Genomic DNA, 16,239 nt, shown 5'->3' with positions numbered 1-16,239 from the left:
ACATTTCCATTGTGCTGCACTTTGGACAGAGACTTTGAACCCCTGCCAGCTGCCCTGTTGTGAATTCACTGCAGAGAGGTTTCACTTGTTTGCAGCCAAGAGTCCGTGGATGCTAAAAATAGAGCACTCCTTGAAGGTGATCTGAAAAGCTGAAGCTGCCTCTTAGAAACATCGGTTTAGAGCTAATGGAGGCCGGGACAGTGCTCAGGATGGCTCTGCTGGGAATCAGGAGCTGCTCCACAGAAGGAATCCAGCAGCCTCTGCCTCAGAGCGGGCTGCAGGGATGCTCCTGGGCGAGCAGCAGGTCAGGAAAAGCACTTCTGTAAATGCAGGACCTGGTAATTGCAGGGGGACAAGTCCATGGCTGTGCTGGGATTCCTCAGCAGAGAGTCAGAGAAGCAGTAATGAGGGCAGCTGGAGGATGTTGTGTTTTCTTTCCCTCCCCCTGCCCCATTAAAGCTCTCAGCAACTGCAGCACAAAGTCAAAGCAGTTTTCTTTTGAAATATAAAGTGAGTGCAGCATCTCTGTTTCACTCTGGCTTTTCTTCATGTATCAGGGCAGGTATCTATCCCAAGGTACATCTTTGATCCTGCCCTTTAAATAGGCCATTTTAAGGCTCACAGACACCTTTTCATCACCGGCCACCTTGGCTCATGACACCAAATGCCCGTGTTTATATCCTGGCTCGTGGCTGGAATCAAAGTCTTGCTGTGGGAAACTGCATCATTAAAAAGTAGAAAAAAAGCCTGACTTTCTGTCCCGGAATGAATCCCCACGTGTTTGGCCGTGCTCCCAAGCCCTGAGGTGCAGGAAATATCTGAGCACTCGTGGTGCTGGCAGGGCTTGGTACCCAACATCAACACTCAGTTCCAAGTGCTCATCCCAAAAGGAATGGATAGGTGGGAAGAGGTTGGTCACCACTCTGACAACACCTCAGTGACCCCACAGAGACGACAGCAGTGTGAGGAGCTCCTGCAAAAGGAAGAGCTGACCTCAGGAACGCAATGAGAGGTGGCCTAAAACACAAATGTGCTGCAAAACCTGGCAGGTTTGGGGCAGGAGCTGCTGCCTGTGGATGCTCATTCTGCTGCCCAGGGATGAGCAGTGGCTCTGGAGGAATCCCAGCTGGTATAACCTGGGACAAAACCAGCACAGAGTCTCCGTTTGGTGGCCCAGTGGCGCTGATGATGAACAGATCACATGGACACAGGTCGAGGTGTGCTGAAAAGAAGAGAAAGTTTATTTTTCTTCCCAGGATTTATAGGCTTCTGACCATGGCCAGGGATTGGGTGGTCAGGATAACACTTTCTCACTGCACTGGCCATGAGACATGCCCATCACAAGACGTGTAACAGAAAGAATGTACACATATCTATGTTTATAGTTACTGTCCTGGGAAAGTTTTTAGAAAACCATGTCAGCAAGCTCAGAAGCTGAGTTTTCAGGGCGACACTACAGGACCAGTTTTCCCTTTCTGAGTAGGACCCACAGGTGAGAGAACATCCCAGAAAAGCCACTCCAGATCTGGCTTCTCATATTCTCGTGTTCTCGAAATCCCAGGAACTGGAGACTGAGCCGATAAGAGTCTGACACCTAATGGGCACAAGCAGAATTGTGACAAGCACAGGAGCCAGCTGGAAGCGTCCTTGTGGGAATACTGACAGCACTGCCTCCGAGCAAAGCCCGCGGAGATGGGCAGAAAGGAGGGATTTGTGTAAAGAAAACTCTTAAAAGCCCACACGGCCCATGTCCAGGATTGTAAACATGAAATATTTATCATTCAACCTAGATAGGAATGAGTCATACAAAAACCATTAAAAGGTTCCAGGTACAGAATATGAGAGAGAGGCTGTCATTTCCTTTGATATTTTAGAGGTCTCTGCCACATGGTAGCAAAGAAAGGTCAGGGTTACAGTTTAAACTCTTGGCACTAAATTGTGTTTTTCACTTTGTCTTCTTATGCCAGATACACGTGGAATTAACAAGAAAAAGGACATCAATTAACAAGAAAAGGGACATCTTCCAAAGCAATGAGCTGTGCCCCACAGAGACCTTCAGCTGCACTTTGTATAAGAGTCAGTGATGGAAACCCACCAGGATTGACTCAAAAATGTTAAATGCACTCTGTAACCTGCCTCTGTGCTATAATTACACTTTAATTTGCTTCATGGAGTCAGATGGTTTCTTTTCTCCAAAAAAAAATATCTGTCAACCAAAGGTGATTTACAACTACAATGTCTTCCAAGGTGAGACAAAGCACAGCTTCCAGGACTGAGCTCCACCAAAAACTGCCCTTGAACCTCCTCTTGCCTCAGGTGCTGCTTCCCTGGGCAGCATCCAGCCCTGTTAAAAGGAAGCTCAGACCATCTCTGTTCCATTCAGAGGGCAAACAGAAATGTTTAATACCCAGCACTGTTTCCTGGCAGCTTTCACAGGCATCTCTCTTCCCTTTTTTTTTTTTTTTTTCCTAAATTAGATCTTTCTATTATAACTTCAAGGCCTCATGAGTCTCCTTGGCATTTATTAAATAACAACTAAACTCTTCAATTTGCCATGTTACTACATGATCCAGTTGTTCTCCATCTAATAAATCATCTGAGATCAGACTGAAGGAGCTGAACAGGGCAGGGAGATGTTGGAGCAGGGCCAGCACTGGGTGTCCTGAAGTTCAGTGCAGCATGTGAAAAAAGGACCCTAAACACTGAGGGTGAGGGAAAATCAGATTTGGCTCTGTCCACCTCCTTCCTCCACTGCTTTTTCCCCAAAAAACTCAATGATCACAGAAGCATTGTGCTGTTGTAAATGAGTTTTGCCCCAAAACCCCAAGAGGTGCTTGGGGAATGCAAAACTACCCCCAGCAGAGGAAAGGGTTTGTGGAACCCGAGGTTATCGACTTCCCTAGGCATGGATGTGCCCTCAGCCTGTATCAGTTGTGACCCATTTCCCAAAAACCAGCAGCACAGCAGACATGGCTGGTGTTTTAACATAGCTCCATGTAGGAATTTTAATTGGCCACGAAGCCACAGGTTACCCAACAACAAAATCTGCCGGGTGAGTCCTTTTATTCCTGCTAATTTGGTTTTAGTCTTGTCCTTTCTCTTGCTGGGAAAAAAAAAATAATAATAATAAAAGCCATCACCTGAGCTGTGATTTCAGGCTCTGAGGTATCCAGAGACACCTGTAATAAGCACCTATCCCTGCAAACAGGAAGAGCAGATCTGGAGGTCGGGGGAGATGTTTCATTTTGGAAATGTTCCCTTGCCATTCCAGCCATTCTAATGAGGGGTCCAATTAGTGCTCGTGACTTTGTCATCCGTCCAGCGGGGAGGGGGACCACTGCTCTCATTTGCACCCAAGATCAGGGATCAGGAAGACAAATCACCCCTAATGGTACCTCGGGGAGAGGCTCTGCTCTTCTTTCAAGTAAAAGTGGCACACAGAGCCACAAATGCCACCTCAGCTGGGGACAGCAGAGCTCTCCAGCAGCAGCAGCAGCAGCCTCCCCCCTCCCAAGCAACTGCATGTGCACAAAAACATTTATCAGGCTTCTGGCCACAGCTTTGACTTTAATTTTATTTTAAAAGTGCATTCACATGTAAATTGGCTTGGCCCGGGAGGATACAGGAACACAAGAGCCTTTTATTTCCTCTGCCGCAGCGCTAGGGAGGAATATGGTGAGCGAAGCAAAGTTTCCTCACCTCCAGGCTGCAATTCTGCAGTGAAGGAAAAGCAAGTCCATTGTTTCCTCCTGCACACAGCTGCTGGCTGTGCTGTTTTCAGCAGTCTCGTTCAAGCGAGCCAGATCAGAACATAAAAGCATGTTACATATCCCAGGGACAAGAACACACAGGCAAATGTCTTATCGGCTCTGTATTATCTGTTGTAAGAGCAAGAAATAAATTAATAAGAGTTTGTAACTGTGTCTGGTGATTTGCAACATGGTCCTGCCCCACATTCCCAGGGTCAAACCTGGTTTGGTAGTAAAGGATTCCTGGGGGAAGGAAAAGAATTAAAATGTGAAGCTGGAGATGAGGAAAGGGCACAGAAATACATGTGCTCCCCAAAACAAGAAGCTCTGGGATAAAAGCAGGTGAAAATCTGTTCCTTGCCGTATGTCACCCCCATATCTTGTGATGTGTTGCCACTAAAAGAGTGCAACACTCTCAGTCACCCCATTTCCAGCCTCCTTAGGTGCTGTCCCCCACTTGTCATCACCCAGCCTGAGCATTTCCCCTGTGATTTTGATGACACCCAACCAAAAGATGCTGATTTTTTCTGCATCATCACAGGTGTTCCAGCCCCACGGGGAAACAAAACGCACTGACAAAGTGAAAACAGGCAGCACCAGGGGTTTGTTTGCCAGAGACGGGGAATGGAAATGCTTGTGCAGATTTATAGACAGAGCTGTGACTCACTCTGTGTGTTTTAGGAACGAGCAGGTTGAAACGGGTGTCCCGATAGGAAGCATCCCACAGCTTGGTTCTGCTCTGGAAGCACAGGGATGATAGCACAGGGTTGGCAGTGTGTCCTCAGGGAAAACCCGCTTGCCAACAAAACAGGGATGAATTAGAGCACTAAAACTTTGTATTTCTTTATATGAACCCTCCAACAACCCAACAGCTCCAGGAGCCCCAGCACCTGCTTCAGCGGCTGAAAGCAGAGGCCTTGGCTCTCTGCATCTCACTTCTCGTTCTGCACCCCGAACTCTGTGCCTGGGACAGCCAAGCATTGCATCCTGCCGATATTTTGAGTTTCCCCCAGTCTGGCAGCCCCGCTGCACCCCGAAGGGAGCGGGTGGATCATCCCCTGCTCTGCGCATAGCTCCGAGGCAAGAGCCGAGTACCACCTCGTTCTTTCCGCTGCTGTTTTCCTGCTCCGCGCCGGGACCGCGGTTTGGAGCCGGGCCCTGGCCGCGGGGCTGCTGCAGGAGGCCGCGGTGCCCCTTTCCCCCGGCGGCCCTTCCGTTACGATCGTTACCGGGCTCCCGCCGCCCTCCCTCCGCTCCGCGCCGGCTCTCAGGGCCAGCGGCCGCCGCCGCCGCCGCCTTTGTGCCCCGGCCCGGTGCGGTCCCTCCCCGCCTCCCCGCCGGAGCCCTGCGGCGCATGCCTCCCGCTCCCCGGGGGCAGGGAAGGAAGCGCCGCCCGCTCCTGCACCAGCGCGGCGGGCAGCGGCGGAGCGGAGCCCGGCGGAGCCGACAGCCCTGCCCGGGCGCCGCCGACCCCCGTCCCCCCTGTCGGCCTCCTCTCGGCAGGTGAGCGGCGGGCGGGGGGCGCGGCCGGGCTCCGCCGCGCCGGCGGCCGAGGGAGGCCCGGGCCCGGGTCCGGGGCGGCGGAAGGCGGGAAGGGGCAGCCATGGCGGCGCGGGCAGGGCCCGGCCGGCCGCGGGCAGTGGGCGCGGCGCCCCGCGGGGGTCCCGCGGGCGGCGGCTGCGTGCGGCACCCGAGCGCGGGGGACCCGTCAGAGCCCCTCCGGGGTAACCCCCGAGCTGGGGGTACCCTTGTGTCCCCTCACACAGCCCCTGTGGGTGCCCCCCGGCTTGGTGTCCTCTCACGTCCCCTCACACAATCTCTGTGGATGCCCCCCGGCTTGGTGTCCCCTCACACAGCCTCTGTGGGTGCCCCCCGGCTTGGTGTCCCCTCATGTCCCCTCACACAATCCCTGTGCGTGCCCCCCGGCTTGGTGTCCCTTCGTGTCCCCTCACACAGCCTCTGTGGATGCCCCCTGGGTTGGTGTCCCCTCATGTCCCCTCACACAGCCTCTGTGGATGCCCCCTGGGTTGGTGTCCCCTCACGTCCCCTCACACAGCCTCTGTGGGTGCCACCCACCTTGGTGTCCCCTCATGTCCCCTCACACAGCCTCTGTGGGTGCCCCCTGGGTTGGTGTCCCCTCATGTCCCCTCACACAGCCTCTGTGGGTGCCACCCGCCTTGGTGTCCCCTCATGTCCCCTCATGCAGCCCCTGTGGGTGCCCCCCGGCTTGTGTCCCCTCATGTCCCTTCACACAGCCTCTGTGGATGCCCCCCGGGTTGGTGTCCCCTCATGTCCCCTCACACAGCCCCTGTGGGTGCCCCCCGCCTTGGTGTCCCCTCATGTCCCCTCACACAGCCCCTGTGGGTGTCCCCTCATTTCCCCTCACAGAATTACAGAGGGTACCCCCTGCCTCCTGGATGTGTGTCCCCTCATTTTCCCTCAGACCCTACCCTGGGTGTCCCCTCATGTCCCCTCACACCCTCTGTGAATATCCCCTGGCTGAGTGTCCCCTCACGTGTCCCCTCACGGTCTCCATGGGTGCCCTGGGTGGGTGCTGGGACACAAAAAATTCACCCCAATCCCGTGTAATTCTCGCAGGACCCCCAGTCCAGGTGTGGGATAGTGAAGGCACCTGCCTCTTCCCTGAAAACTGTGGAAATAGGTTAATAGGAGAAACGTTAGGGTTTTATTTTTTAATGAAGCTGGGAGCTAAAGTGTGTTAATTGTGTTGCTTCAAGGTAATGAGGTATCCTAATTTCTGGTTTTTTGATCCTTAGCTGCTTATTACAAGGAAAAATGTTTTTAATTTATATTTGCCCAAGCGAAGAGTGATGAATAATTGTCTTCCCTTGTTGTCTGTTACCTTACTCTCAGTAAATAAATAGAAGTTTTGAAGACTTTAGAGTCATTAATCTTTTAAAATATTTAATGCCACTGATTAATTTGAAACCAGATCTAGACAATAGTTGACAAGTGCAAGGTCAGGGAGGTTTCAGAGGGAAAATCATGTCCTTGTATGTTGGCAGAGTCCAGTGCCACTGCAGTTGGGACTCACTGTGCTTGTGTGGAGTCTGGGCTTCAAGAGCCACCCAGCTGCTGTAGTTTTTGGGAATTACTGGCAGTGGTCCTACCAAATGATGCTGCAGGTGAAGCCTCCGACCCTTAGGGGACCATGTGGAGGTGGTGAACTCTTTGGGGTGTTAACTGGAGTTTTGTGGGTGGCTTTTTCCACTCTTCCACAAACCAAAGCTTCGTTCTGTCTGGGGTTTCTACTGGAACACAAAGAATAGCTCCTAATCTTCATCCTGCTTTTGTGCACTCCCCAAGAGCTGTGTTTGCCAAGAGCTTTTATCCTGCAGTGAGGCCGGATGACTGATGTCTCGGGGTTATTGCTCTAGAGTGTGTTTCAGGAAGAAATAAGTTCCCTTTCCTTTTCTCTGAGCTGCCCCAAGTCCCTGGGCTGTGTGTGTTTAATGCCAAGTCAGATCTAGTAAAGGCTGTGTTGGGATATTGTGTGAGATCTCTGCTCTCTGAGGAAGAGTTGCTTTGTGTCCCACCATCCCAGATGATGGTCCAGGTTTCTCCACATCCACCTGTCCTGCACCATGTGGACACAGCCAGTGCTGCTTTCGTTGGAAAACTGGAAAGCTGAGCTGTGTGGTCCTTAAAAAGGGCAGTTTTGCCAAAGGAAATAATGAGCAGAGTATTTTGCTGAGTTCTCCACTCCCACTATGAAATAATTCCTTAAAATTGTTCTTTCTCTCCTGCCACTAAGTTTTCTGCAAAAATATTCAGGCAACCTCAGTGCAAAGGGGTTTACGCACACCAGTGCACTGAATGCCATCACACTGGGTACCTTTGTGGGTCTGGGCAGTGCATCATTATTCAGGAGCACATGCAAAAAGTACTGGAAAGCACAGGAAGAATTTTCAGAAGTGAATTACCTGAATTGGGTTGTGATTTTGCCAGAAAATACTACAAACCACAGATGATGAATGCTCTGCCTTATCCCCAGTGGCTGTAGAGACTGATTTACCTGTTCAAGTGACGTTGAGGAGTAAATCCTGTGATATCTGGCACAGTAGTCCTGGGTATTAATAATTTACAGTTTATGTTACCAGGATTATTTCATGGAATTTCTAGAAGCCACATGCATAATAAATATTTTTGTTTTTTTCTTTGTTTCAGGATGGCGGAGAGACCAGTCTGAAAATCTGTTCCATCGTGGACTTTGCTGTGGTCTGCTAGAATGTTCCTTATGGATGCTCCTCCTCTGGTAGCTCTTCAGACAAAATGGGAGTCCTTTGGACCAGCAAGGAATTGTAGATACCCCGTTTGCTTCCCTGAATCCGACAGCAACGTCACCAGAACCTCTGTGAGCGCCAAAGTGCAGATGATCATAAACAACCTGCAAAGCCAAGAGCCTGCCCTGGGTATGAGCCATGAGTGTGGCTGTGTTGTGCAGAAGAAACAGAAGGGAGAAAAAGGCACCAGTACCAGAGTCACATCCAGCACCACGCTGCTGCGGAAGCATCCTCAGTACAGCCAGAGTGGGTGCCCTGAGGATTCTGATGACAGTGAAGTGGAAAAGAATGTTGAATTTGGGACTCTCCTGCTGGATTCTGACAGCGATGATTCTGTGGACCGAGGTATAGAGGAAGCCATCCAAGAGTACTTGAAAACAAAAAGCAAAAGTGCCCAGTCCTTGCCAAGGAATGCAGAGCGTTCTGAGAATGTGAGCAGAGACAAAAGGTTTAAGAGAGAATTCTCTCAGAACAAAGTGGCAAGTAACCTCCTCCCTGTGAAATTTAAAGCTGAGATGCTCTCTGAAGAGTACCTGTCTGACCACCTGAGAATTGGGAAAAGGCTCCAGCCTGCTTCTCCTCAGAGCATCAGCAGCGATGACTCCTTTGAACAGAGCATACAAGCTGAAATAGTGCAGTTCTTGAATGAGAAAAAGCAGCAAGAAATTAGTAAATGTGTTACTGAGGAGGATAAAAAAGATTCTCGTGTGAGATCTGTCCTGAAATGCAACAAAGAAGCAACGAACAGAGCAAACTGTGGTGCTATAAAGCAAGATTGTAATGCACTGCTCCTGAGACACCATCCCAAGCTGCAAAAATCCAGTGCCCAGTCCAAGTGTTTGCAGTCAAAAATCCAAGCAGAGCCCAGTGATTTGAGTCAGGTGAACCAAGCATATCTAGAAATGGCCACTGCCAGCCAGCCCTGGCTCATGGAGCAGAATGAGGGAAGTGGAGCTCATTACTGGGAGCCAAGGGAAGCACTTACCAAGGAGAGCATGCACACATCTGACTCGAGCAGCGATGATGGCATCGAAGAAGCCATTCAGCTTTACCAGCTGGAGAAAATCAGGAAAGAGGCAGGTCATGCAGCAAACTGTGTACCTTTGCAGAGGGAACAATTTGATCCAAAGGGTGTGGCAGACATTTCTGCCAGCCTGACAATTAGCTCCACAAAAAGTGCCTCACCAGAAATCCCTAAAAACCCTATAAGCAACAAGAGAAAAGAAATTAATTCCAAGTCAACGGGATTAGAAAGCACCAGCAATGACTTTAATAAGCTGTTTAAACCACTGAAAAAAGCCAGACATTTTGCACTTCCAGAAAACAAGATTGCTGCTTGTGAGCTCACATTGCAGGCCTCTTGCAGAGCAGACACATCTGCAGAACTCATGTGTGCAGAAGCTATCCTGGATATTTCCAAAACAATCATGCCATCCCAAATGGGAAGTGACAACAAATCCCTCACTGCAGACTCCTTCTTTTCTCCCCAGCTTCTCTCGTCCTCCCGTTGTGAAAGTGACAGCAGCCTTGTGGACAGTGATGACAGCATAGAGCAAGAAATCAGGGCTTTTTTGGCTCTGAAAGCACAGTCAGAAAACCTTGGAACAAAACCTCCCAGCCTGTCACGCTCCATCCAGATGCCTTTGCCTTCTGATCCAAACAACCTCACCGGGACCCTTGAGCCTGCTCTGCCCAAAACACTGAAATTATCCCTGAGTAGGAAAAGGAGACTTAAAAGGGAAGGCAGAACAGCAAAACAAGGGGGGTCAAAACTACCTGAAGAGCTGGAACCAGGACTTCTCCAGCCAGGTAACTATTCCAAATTCCCTGTGCTCCAAGAGGAGCGTGCCCTGAGCAACCCCGCAGAACTCCGGGATGCTCAGAGTAATAAAGACCCGAGGCAGCAGCAGCTGATGTCTCCCAAATTGTCTGGCTCTGATGGCAGTAGATGTGTGTCCTTGGACTCTGTAAACCCTTTTCTGCAGGTTCAGAGTAGCACAAGAAAACCTATAAAAAACCCCATCCAAACCCCAGAGAGGGAGGGGTCGGGTGATGAGAGCAGCTCTCTGGACAGTGATGAGGACCTGGATAGTGCTATCAAGGATCTGCTACGGTCTAAAAGGAAGTTAAAGAAGAAATCCAAGGACCAGAAAGCTCAGTGTAAGAAGAAAGTCAGATTCAGTGAGACAGAAACTCAGCTGCTGGATGAGTTCAGTAGCCTCCAGCAAAATGAGTGGAAATGTAAAAATCCCTCACTGCTAAAAAGCTGCCTCTCAAAACCCAGGAAAGCTGTGAGGGAGAATGCAGTCAGGAACCCTCCAGACAACATCAAGCTTCCCAATGACAAGCCAGAAACCATGAAAAACCTGGAGTTTAACTTACAGATTAAAAAAAGCAATAAACCTAAACCAGTTTCAAACCAGCGGGGGGCTAAAAATAGAAAATGTGCTTTCCCAGCTGTGTCAGACGCCAGTGACAGCAGCTCAGTGGACAGCGATGACAGCATCGAGCAAGAAATCAGGAGGTTTTTGGCAGAAAAGGCTAAAGACTCTGCAAGCAATTCAGAGATGCAAAAAGGTGATGCAAGTCCGGACCTATTTAGAGCAACCAAACAAACTGGTAATAAAGGAAAAGCAAAGCAGCAGCCGGTGGAAAACGAGATTGACCTCGTGCTGGGTCAGAGTAAAAATACTGAGGTAGCTCAGCAAACTGAGGAGGTGAAGAGCTCTCGGAGAGCAGAAGGGAAAAGTGCAATGTTAGCTGGCAGTGGGAAATGTGCTTCCTCTGCCGAGAATGTTCCTACTACTGGTCAGTCAAAAGCTAAACAAGGACTGGGTGGGGTTAAAGGTGGTTCTGCTGTGGAGTTACTTGGGAATGCAACAGGTAAAAGGAATGTCCGTAACCCAGAGCCCCCAAAACCCAGCAGAAATGAAGGGTGTAAAGTGAGAAAAGTCATGAATGCAAAGCCCAGATCTAAAAGGAAGAATACCTTCCAACTAAAAATCTCAAGTAAATTTATTGCAGGTCTGAAGTACGCCCGGGACAGGAAGAAATTGATGCTTTTGAACAAAAAGCAGAAAGCAGAGTGTTTGCTCACCCAGAGCAGTGCCTCGGGAATGGAGGCAGCTTCCCAGGACACAGATGTACTTAACCCCTTGCCAAAAGGCGAATTTAGCGGGGAAATTACACCAGCAATAACAGCAGCCAGTTCTTCTCAGAAACTCACTGTGGGAGGGGCGAGTCCCCATGTAGCAGAAAGCTGTGCAGGAGCTGAGTGTGTCAAAGAGGCAGCTGAGGGTAGCAGGAAGGCTGATGCTCCAGGGGATCAGTCCCACTCCAGCCTCCCCTCTCTGGAACAGAGCGTGGCAGCAGGAAAAGCTGATCAGGTTTGCAGAGAAACCTCCAGAGCTGAGAATACCCAGATGTGGATCAAGGAAGGAGATATCCACCAAGGCAGCTGGGCTGACTCCACTGCGGATCCCCCACGCCCTGGGTGCAGTGTGGGAAAAGCAGATAAAGTCAGCAGAGAGGCAGCTCAGCACAGTGCTCAGGTGGGCTGTAAGGGAGGGAATAACCAGCTGGACAGGAGGCCAGATGCAAGTTTAGCTTGCCCAAGGCAGGAATTCAATGTGACAGCAGCAGCAGCAGTGTATAATAGTGGAGGAGCATGTGCAGATAACCGTGTGCAGATGTGCATTAAGGAAGAAAAAGTTGACAGGCAGGAAGAAATTCAGGTATCCAGCTCCAAAATGGAAGGAAAAATACCTGTGCTGCAGAACAGGGAAGCTGCTAGTGAAGTACACCAAGGGCAGGAATTTTTAACCAAAACCTGTGCAAAATTTACTGATCTACCTGCAGGGGACTGCCCAGGTTCCCTCTTGGAAAAAAAGGTTTCAAATATGTAAGTACTTTTTTTTTTTACACTAGCAGTCTTTTTATAAAATAACTCTGATTGTAATTACCTTGATAAAACTTGAGACAGGAAAGGAGAGGCAGTGGGAGATGCTGATACCTGTATATCATACACACACTAATGTGAAAATAATTCTATTTAACAGGGATATCACAGATAGACATTCGTAGCTTTTGTAGAATTTTGTAAATTATTTAAAACGCTCTAAGGAAATATTTTTTATAATGATTTTTAGGGCTTGCATTCCTACAGGATGCTGTAGTTACTGTAGATAAGATATTGGCTAATTACACTTTAAATTATGAGGCCTCTAATTGTCTCTCAAAGGGAAACCTGTTTGCGCACAGAATTTATTTGGGAACCTGTTGGGAGATCTTAGGAAAGCCTTGGATAGCAATGCAGATGATGTGACAGTGGCCACACCTGAGCTGCCTCAGGACAATCCTGTGGGGTGGGTTTTGCTTGGAGCTCAGATTTCCCACCCGAGGACTGTGGGAGGAGGTCCCTGGGCAGAACTCGTGGCTGTGGAGATCCAGCCTGGAAGATACAAATGCAAATTCAGGTAAATCAAGTGGATGGCTCTGTCTGCATCTCCTGTGCAAAGGGATCTCAGCAGCTGCTCAAAGTCCTTTTGAATACCCAGAACCTCCTGCTAGCAGATGATTCCAAGCACAATTGCAGTCCAAGACAAGTGAAGGAGTGTGTCTGTTCAGACAACATGATTTCCCTGGATTTTCCTGGATTTCTGTACTGTTGGGCCTGCAGGGCTCAAACAATTCCTTGTTATTCTCAACTTTCTCATTTTGATGCCCTGCAGTAACCCAGAGATGGCTTTTGGTTTCCTCAATGAACTTTCTGGAGCTGAGTGCCCTTAACTTTCCATTTTCAGAAGTGGTTTTTAAAATGTTACATTTCTGTGAACTTTTCACTGACAATTATGGTGCAATAAAGCAAAGCTGGGTTTGCTGTAGGAAGTCACAACACAAATGGATTTTTTCAGCCACGGATATTTTCAGCACTGTTCTTTCTTCAGGCTCTTTCTCTGCCTCCGTTTCCAGCAGCCAGAATAAAGCAATTTTTCACTACTATCTTTTTATTTGTAGTGACTTTCAACGGGATTGAAGTAGCAATTCACATCACACACACAAAAAAAAGTGCCCCCACACTGGTTTTGCTGCAAATTCAAAAGGTATAAATTGGAGCTGTTGGCTCTTTCATTTTCATTTTTGTGTTGTGAAGTCCTTGGAGGAGTTTGTTCTCACATCTTGTCCCTGTGAATTGATCTGATATTCTCTTTGCTCTTCTGCAGAACTTCTCTCAGCCAAACCACCACTTAGCATCACTTTGTTTCTCAGTCACTTCAGGAGTCTTCCTCCAGGCTGGCCTTAAACTTGCAAAATGGAGCAAAAGCAGCCAAGACTGGATCCAGAATCCCATGGTGTCCCTGGTGTGATGCAGAATGTGGGCAAAATACGTTGTAGCATAGAGTAGTATCTGTGGCATGTAGAGAAATAAACATCCTTGGTGTGTTTATGCTGTGGTGCAGCTACGTTTGGAACATGTTTCTAGTGCTCACTTGGCATTTCTGACTGTCCAGCCACCTTTTTGTAGCCCTGGGGTCGGTTGGCCGGGTTGTTTAAAGGTCAGTGTGTTAGCTCATCTCCATTTTGTGGTAGGATACCTTGGAAAAGTGTTTTTTTTCCGTAGCTCAGTGCCTGCACTCCCTCTTCACAGGTTTGTCTTTTGCTCTGCCTTGATTCCGTTGCAGGATTTGAGCCTTTTGTTTGGAATAGGTCAATAGGCTGGTATTTTAAACTAGAAGTTTTCCAAGTACCTTGCTTTAAAAGGATTAAACTGTATACTTAATTTTCCTAGAGATCTTGGAAGCACTCTGTACTGTTTGTATAAAAAGCTGAATGTTTCTCCTCAAAAGTTTTCAGTAAATCCACATTGAGACTTCAGAAGTGTCTTGTGCCCCTGTCACTGTGTCTGTGTCCTCAGTACCACTCGTGACCTGATTCACTCCCAGTTTAAAATGCAATTCCAGTTACCTTGTGCTTTAAATAAAACCTGATTTCAAACAGCACTTTTTTTTTTTTTTTTTTAATTGATGAACTTGATTTGTATATAGGAACTGGTGTACATTGCTGAGTTTCTAATGTTTAATAAATGGGGTTCTGCCCATGGACCGTGAAACTGGAGTGTTCCTATGGTTTGTGTCATCATCCTGAGCGAGTAATAACTTTTGTGTTCCCTCATCTTCCCTCCTGACTGAGGATGTCGTTATTTCTTTGTAACAAAAAAATGAAGGAGGAGAATTTACAAAATACAGAGGGGTGGCTTTGGGGAGGTTGGAATGGTTCTTGTGGTAGCAGAACCCCAGGAGTTTTCTTTCCTGGTGTTTGTGGTGAAGAAGTGGAATCTTTCCATGTGTAATTAAATGTGTGTCAAGGAGCATCTCTGGAACTGCAACAGCCAGGGCTCCCATGGCAGTGTCCTCATCCTGGCCCAGTTCTCATCACTTGTTCAGAAAAGCGAAGTCTGGTGGTTTGGAGCAATAAGAAATCCCTCTTACACATCACTAAAGGCTGACCAGCTGAGGAATAAAAAAGATTATATTGAGTGCCAGTAAATTGCCACATGTGGTACCAAAGTTGGGACTGCAGCACAAATCTCTCAAGGCTGAATCTTCATCAAAGCAGATTTTATTTCCTGTTTATAGTGCCCGTGACAGCACCAGGGAGGGCACAGAGCAGGCACAGACTGCACAGCCCTGCTGGCCCTGTCACTCCAGCTCTGGGGAGTGTCCAGAAAACTCCTTTTCTTATTACTCCCACCCTCCTGACACCAGTTATTGCAGTAGATACATGGAACCATAAACTCAGCTCTTCTGAAGCTTGTAAAGCTTCCTTTCCTTTAATGAGTGATGGTTTGTATTTTTTAAAAATACACAATGCTAATTTTTCTTTCCAGTCAGAGCACAAAACTTGTTAATTTAGATATTAAGTGATTAAACAACTTGGTGTTTTTTATTACAGCTCTGGTGAGTTACAGATCCTGACTGCAGTACCACAGGTGTCAGATAAATCTGAAAAGAGGTTTATTGCTTCATTTGGTACCCCAGTGACTGGTTATGTGTGCTTTGGGAACAACTTCCAGGTTCCTCAAGGGAAAATAAGGACTCCCTTAATTTTTTATTCCCAGTTCTTTGCAGCTATTTTAGGAACATGTGTTTTGACATGTAGCTGCTCTTTATAAAAGGCAGGAACACAGCATCCCTGCCCCCATTTCTTTTATTAATGTAGAAGCTTTTAAATTTTTCATCCCTTCAGTTGGTGATAGTTCAGCCTCACGTAATTTTATCTGCAAATGTGAAAATCTTCCTTTCAAAAGACAGAGTAGAAAGATTGTTCCAGGTAGATCCTGTGTGGTAAAATGAGTCGTTTTTAGGATGATATTTTGAATTTGTATAGGTATTTCTTTTAAGGAAGGTGTATTTGGTCTAACCTCTGAACACTTAGATACACTGTACACTGCATGCCAAACTCTTCAAAGGAACTGGTTTCAAGATTAAAAGGAAAGAAATTGAAGCAAGAAAGAAGAGGTGGGTGTTTTCAGATGGAGTGGGAAAATATGTGACAGAATCCACTCTGTTTATATTTTTAAGAGGCAGCCTTATTTCTAAATTATGCCACCTGCAGAAAAATCTGTGGATAAAAATATATGTAACATTGTCACACTATTTCTATTGATTCAGCACTTTGTTATTTTCTCATTTCAGGAGAAGAAAGGGAAGTTCTAAGAAGCTCCAGGTATTGTCTAGAGTCTAATAGAAGAATCACAGCAAATGAAAGAGGGTTGCTTATTTCTTTTTAGATGTTAAATCTTCAAAATGTTGACTTTTCAGGCCCATTTCTGCTCAGTTTATTTATCTGTTCCAATTTATTGGTGTGTTTGCAGCAGAGGGGGATTTACCCAGATCTTACCACATGCCACAGGCAGGGAATATTTCTGACATGTGAAGAGTATCAGTCGCAGTGGGGTTTGGACATAATGTTACACTCATTGTTTATATTTTTAGCAAACAGTTTGAATAATATTCTGCTCATCTTTAATGTTATGTTACACCTGTAAGGTGGGACAGTTTCTTATCCATCAACAGGAAGAGTAGTTTCTCTTAAAAACTCATTTTTCAGTCAAAAATGTTCAGATGTTCTTTCAGTGCAGTCACTGTCCAACTGATGCAGTTTCTTTGCCTGTCCCTACAGTTGTT

General features: G+C 47.6%; 1 protein-coding gene and 1 long non-coding RNA gene across 2 annotated transcripts; one reads left to right on the top strand and one right to left on the bottom strand.

The window, feature by feature from the left end:
• Positions 1-3,590: 3,590 nt before the first annotated feature.
• Positions 3,591-5,020, bottom strand: LOC131586712 (uncharacterized). Its single transcript, XR_009279217.1, has 3 exons — positions 4,845-5,020; positions 4,417-4,488; positions 3,591-3,878 (listed from the first exon to the last, which is right to left on the bottom strand). It is a non-coding gene; the product is annotated as an uncharacterized LOC131586712 (long non-coding RNA).
• Positions 5,021-5,124: 104 nt separating this feature from the next.
• Positions 5,125-14,614, top strand: LOC131586602 (protein phosphatase 1 regulatory subunit 26-like). The gene is made up of 2 exons (XM_058853612.1): positions 5,125-5,252; positions 7,938-14,614. Exon 2 carries the CDS (start codon positions 7,999-8,001, stop codon positions 11,956-11,958), a length of 3,960 nt encoding a protein of 1,319 aa, XP_058709595.1. The 5' UTR covers positions 5,125-5,252; positions 7,938-7,998; the 3' UTR covers positions 11,959-14,614.
• The last annotated feature ends 1,625 nt before the right edge of the window (positions 14,615-16,239 follow it).

The sequence above is a fragment of the Poecile atricapillus genome, chromosome 20 (assembly GCF_030490865.1).
Source record: "Poecile atricapillus isolate bPoeAtr1 chromosome 20, bPoeAtr1.hap1, whole genome shotgun sequence".
Lineage (NCBI taxonomy): Eukaryota > Metazoa > Chordata > Aves > Passeriformes > Paridae > Poecile > Poecile atricapillus.
This window is presented reverse-complemented; position numbering and strand designations above follow the sequence as displayed.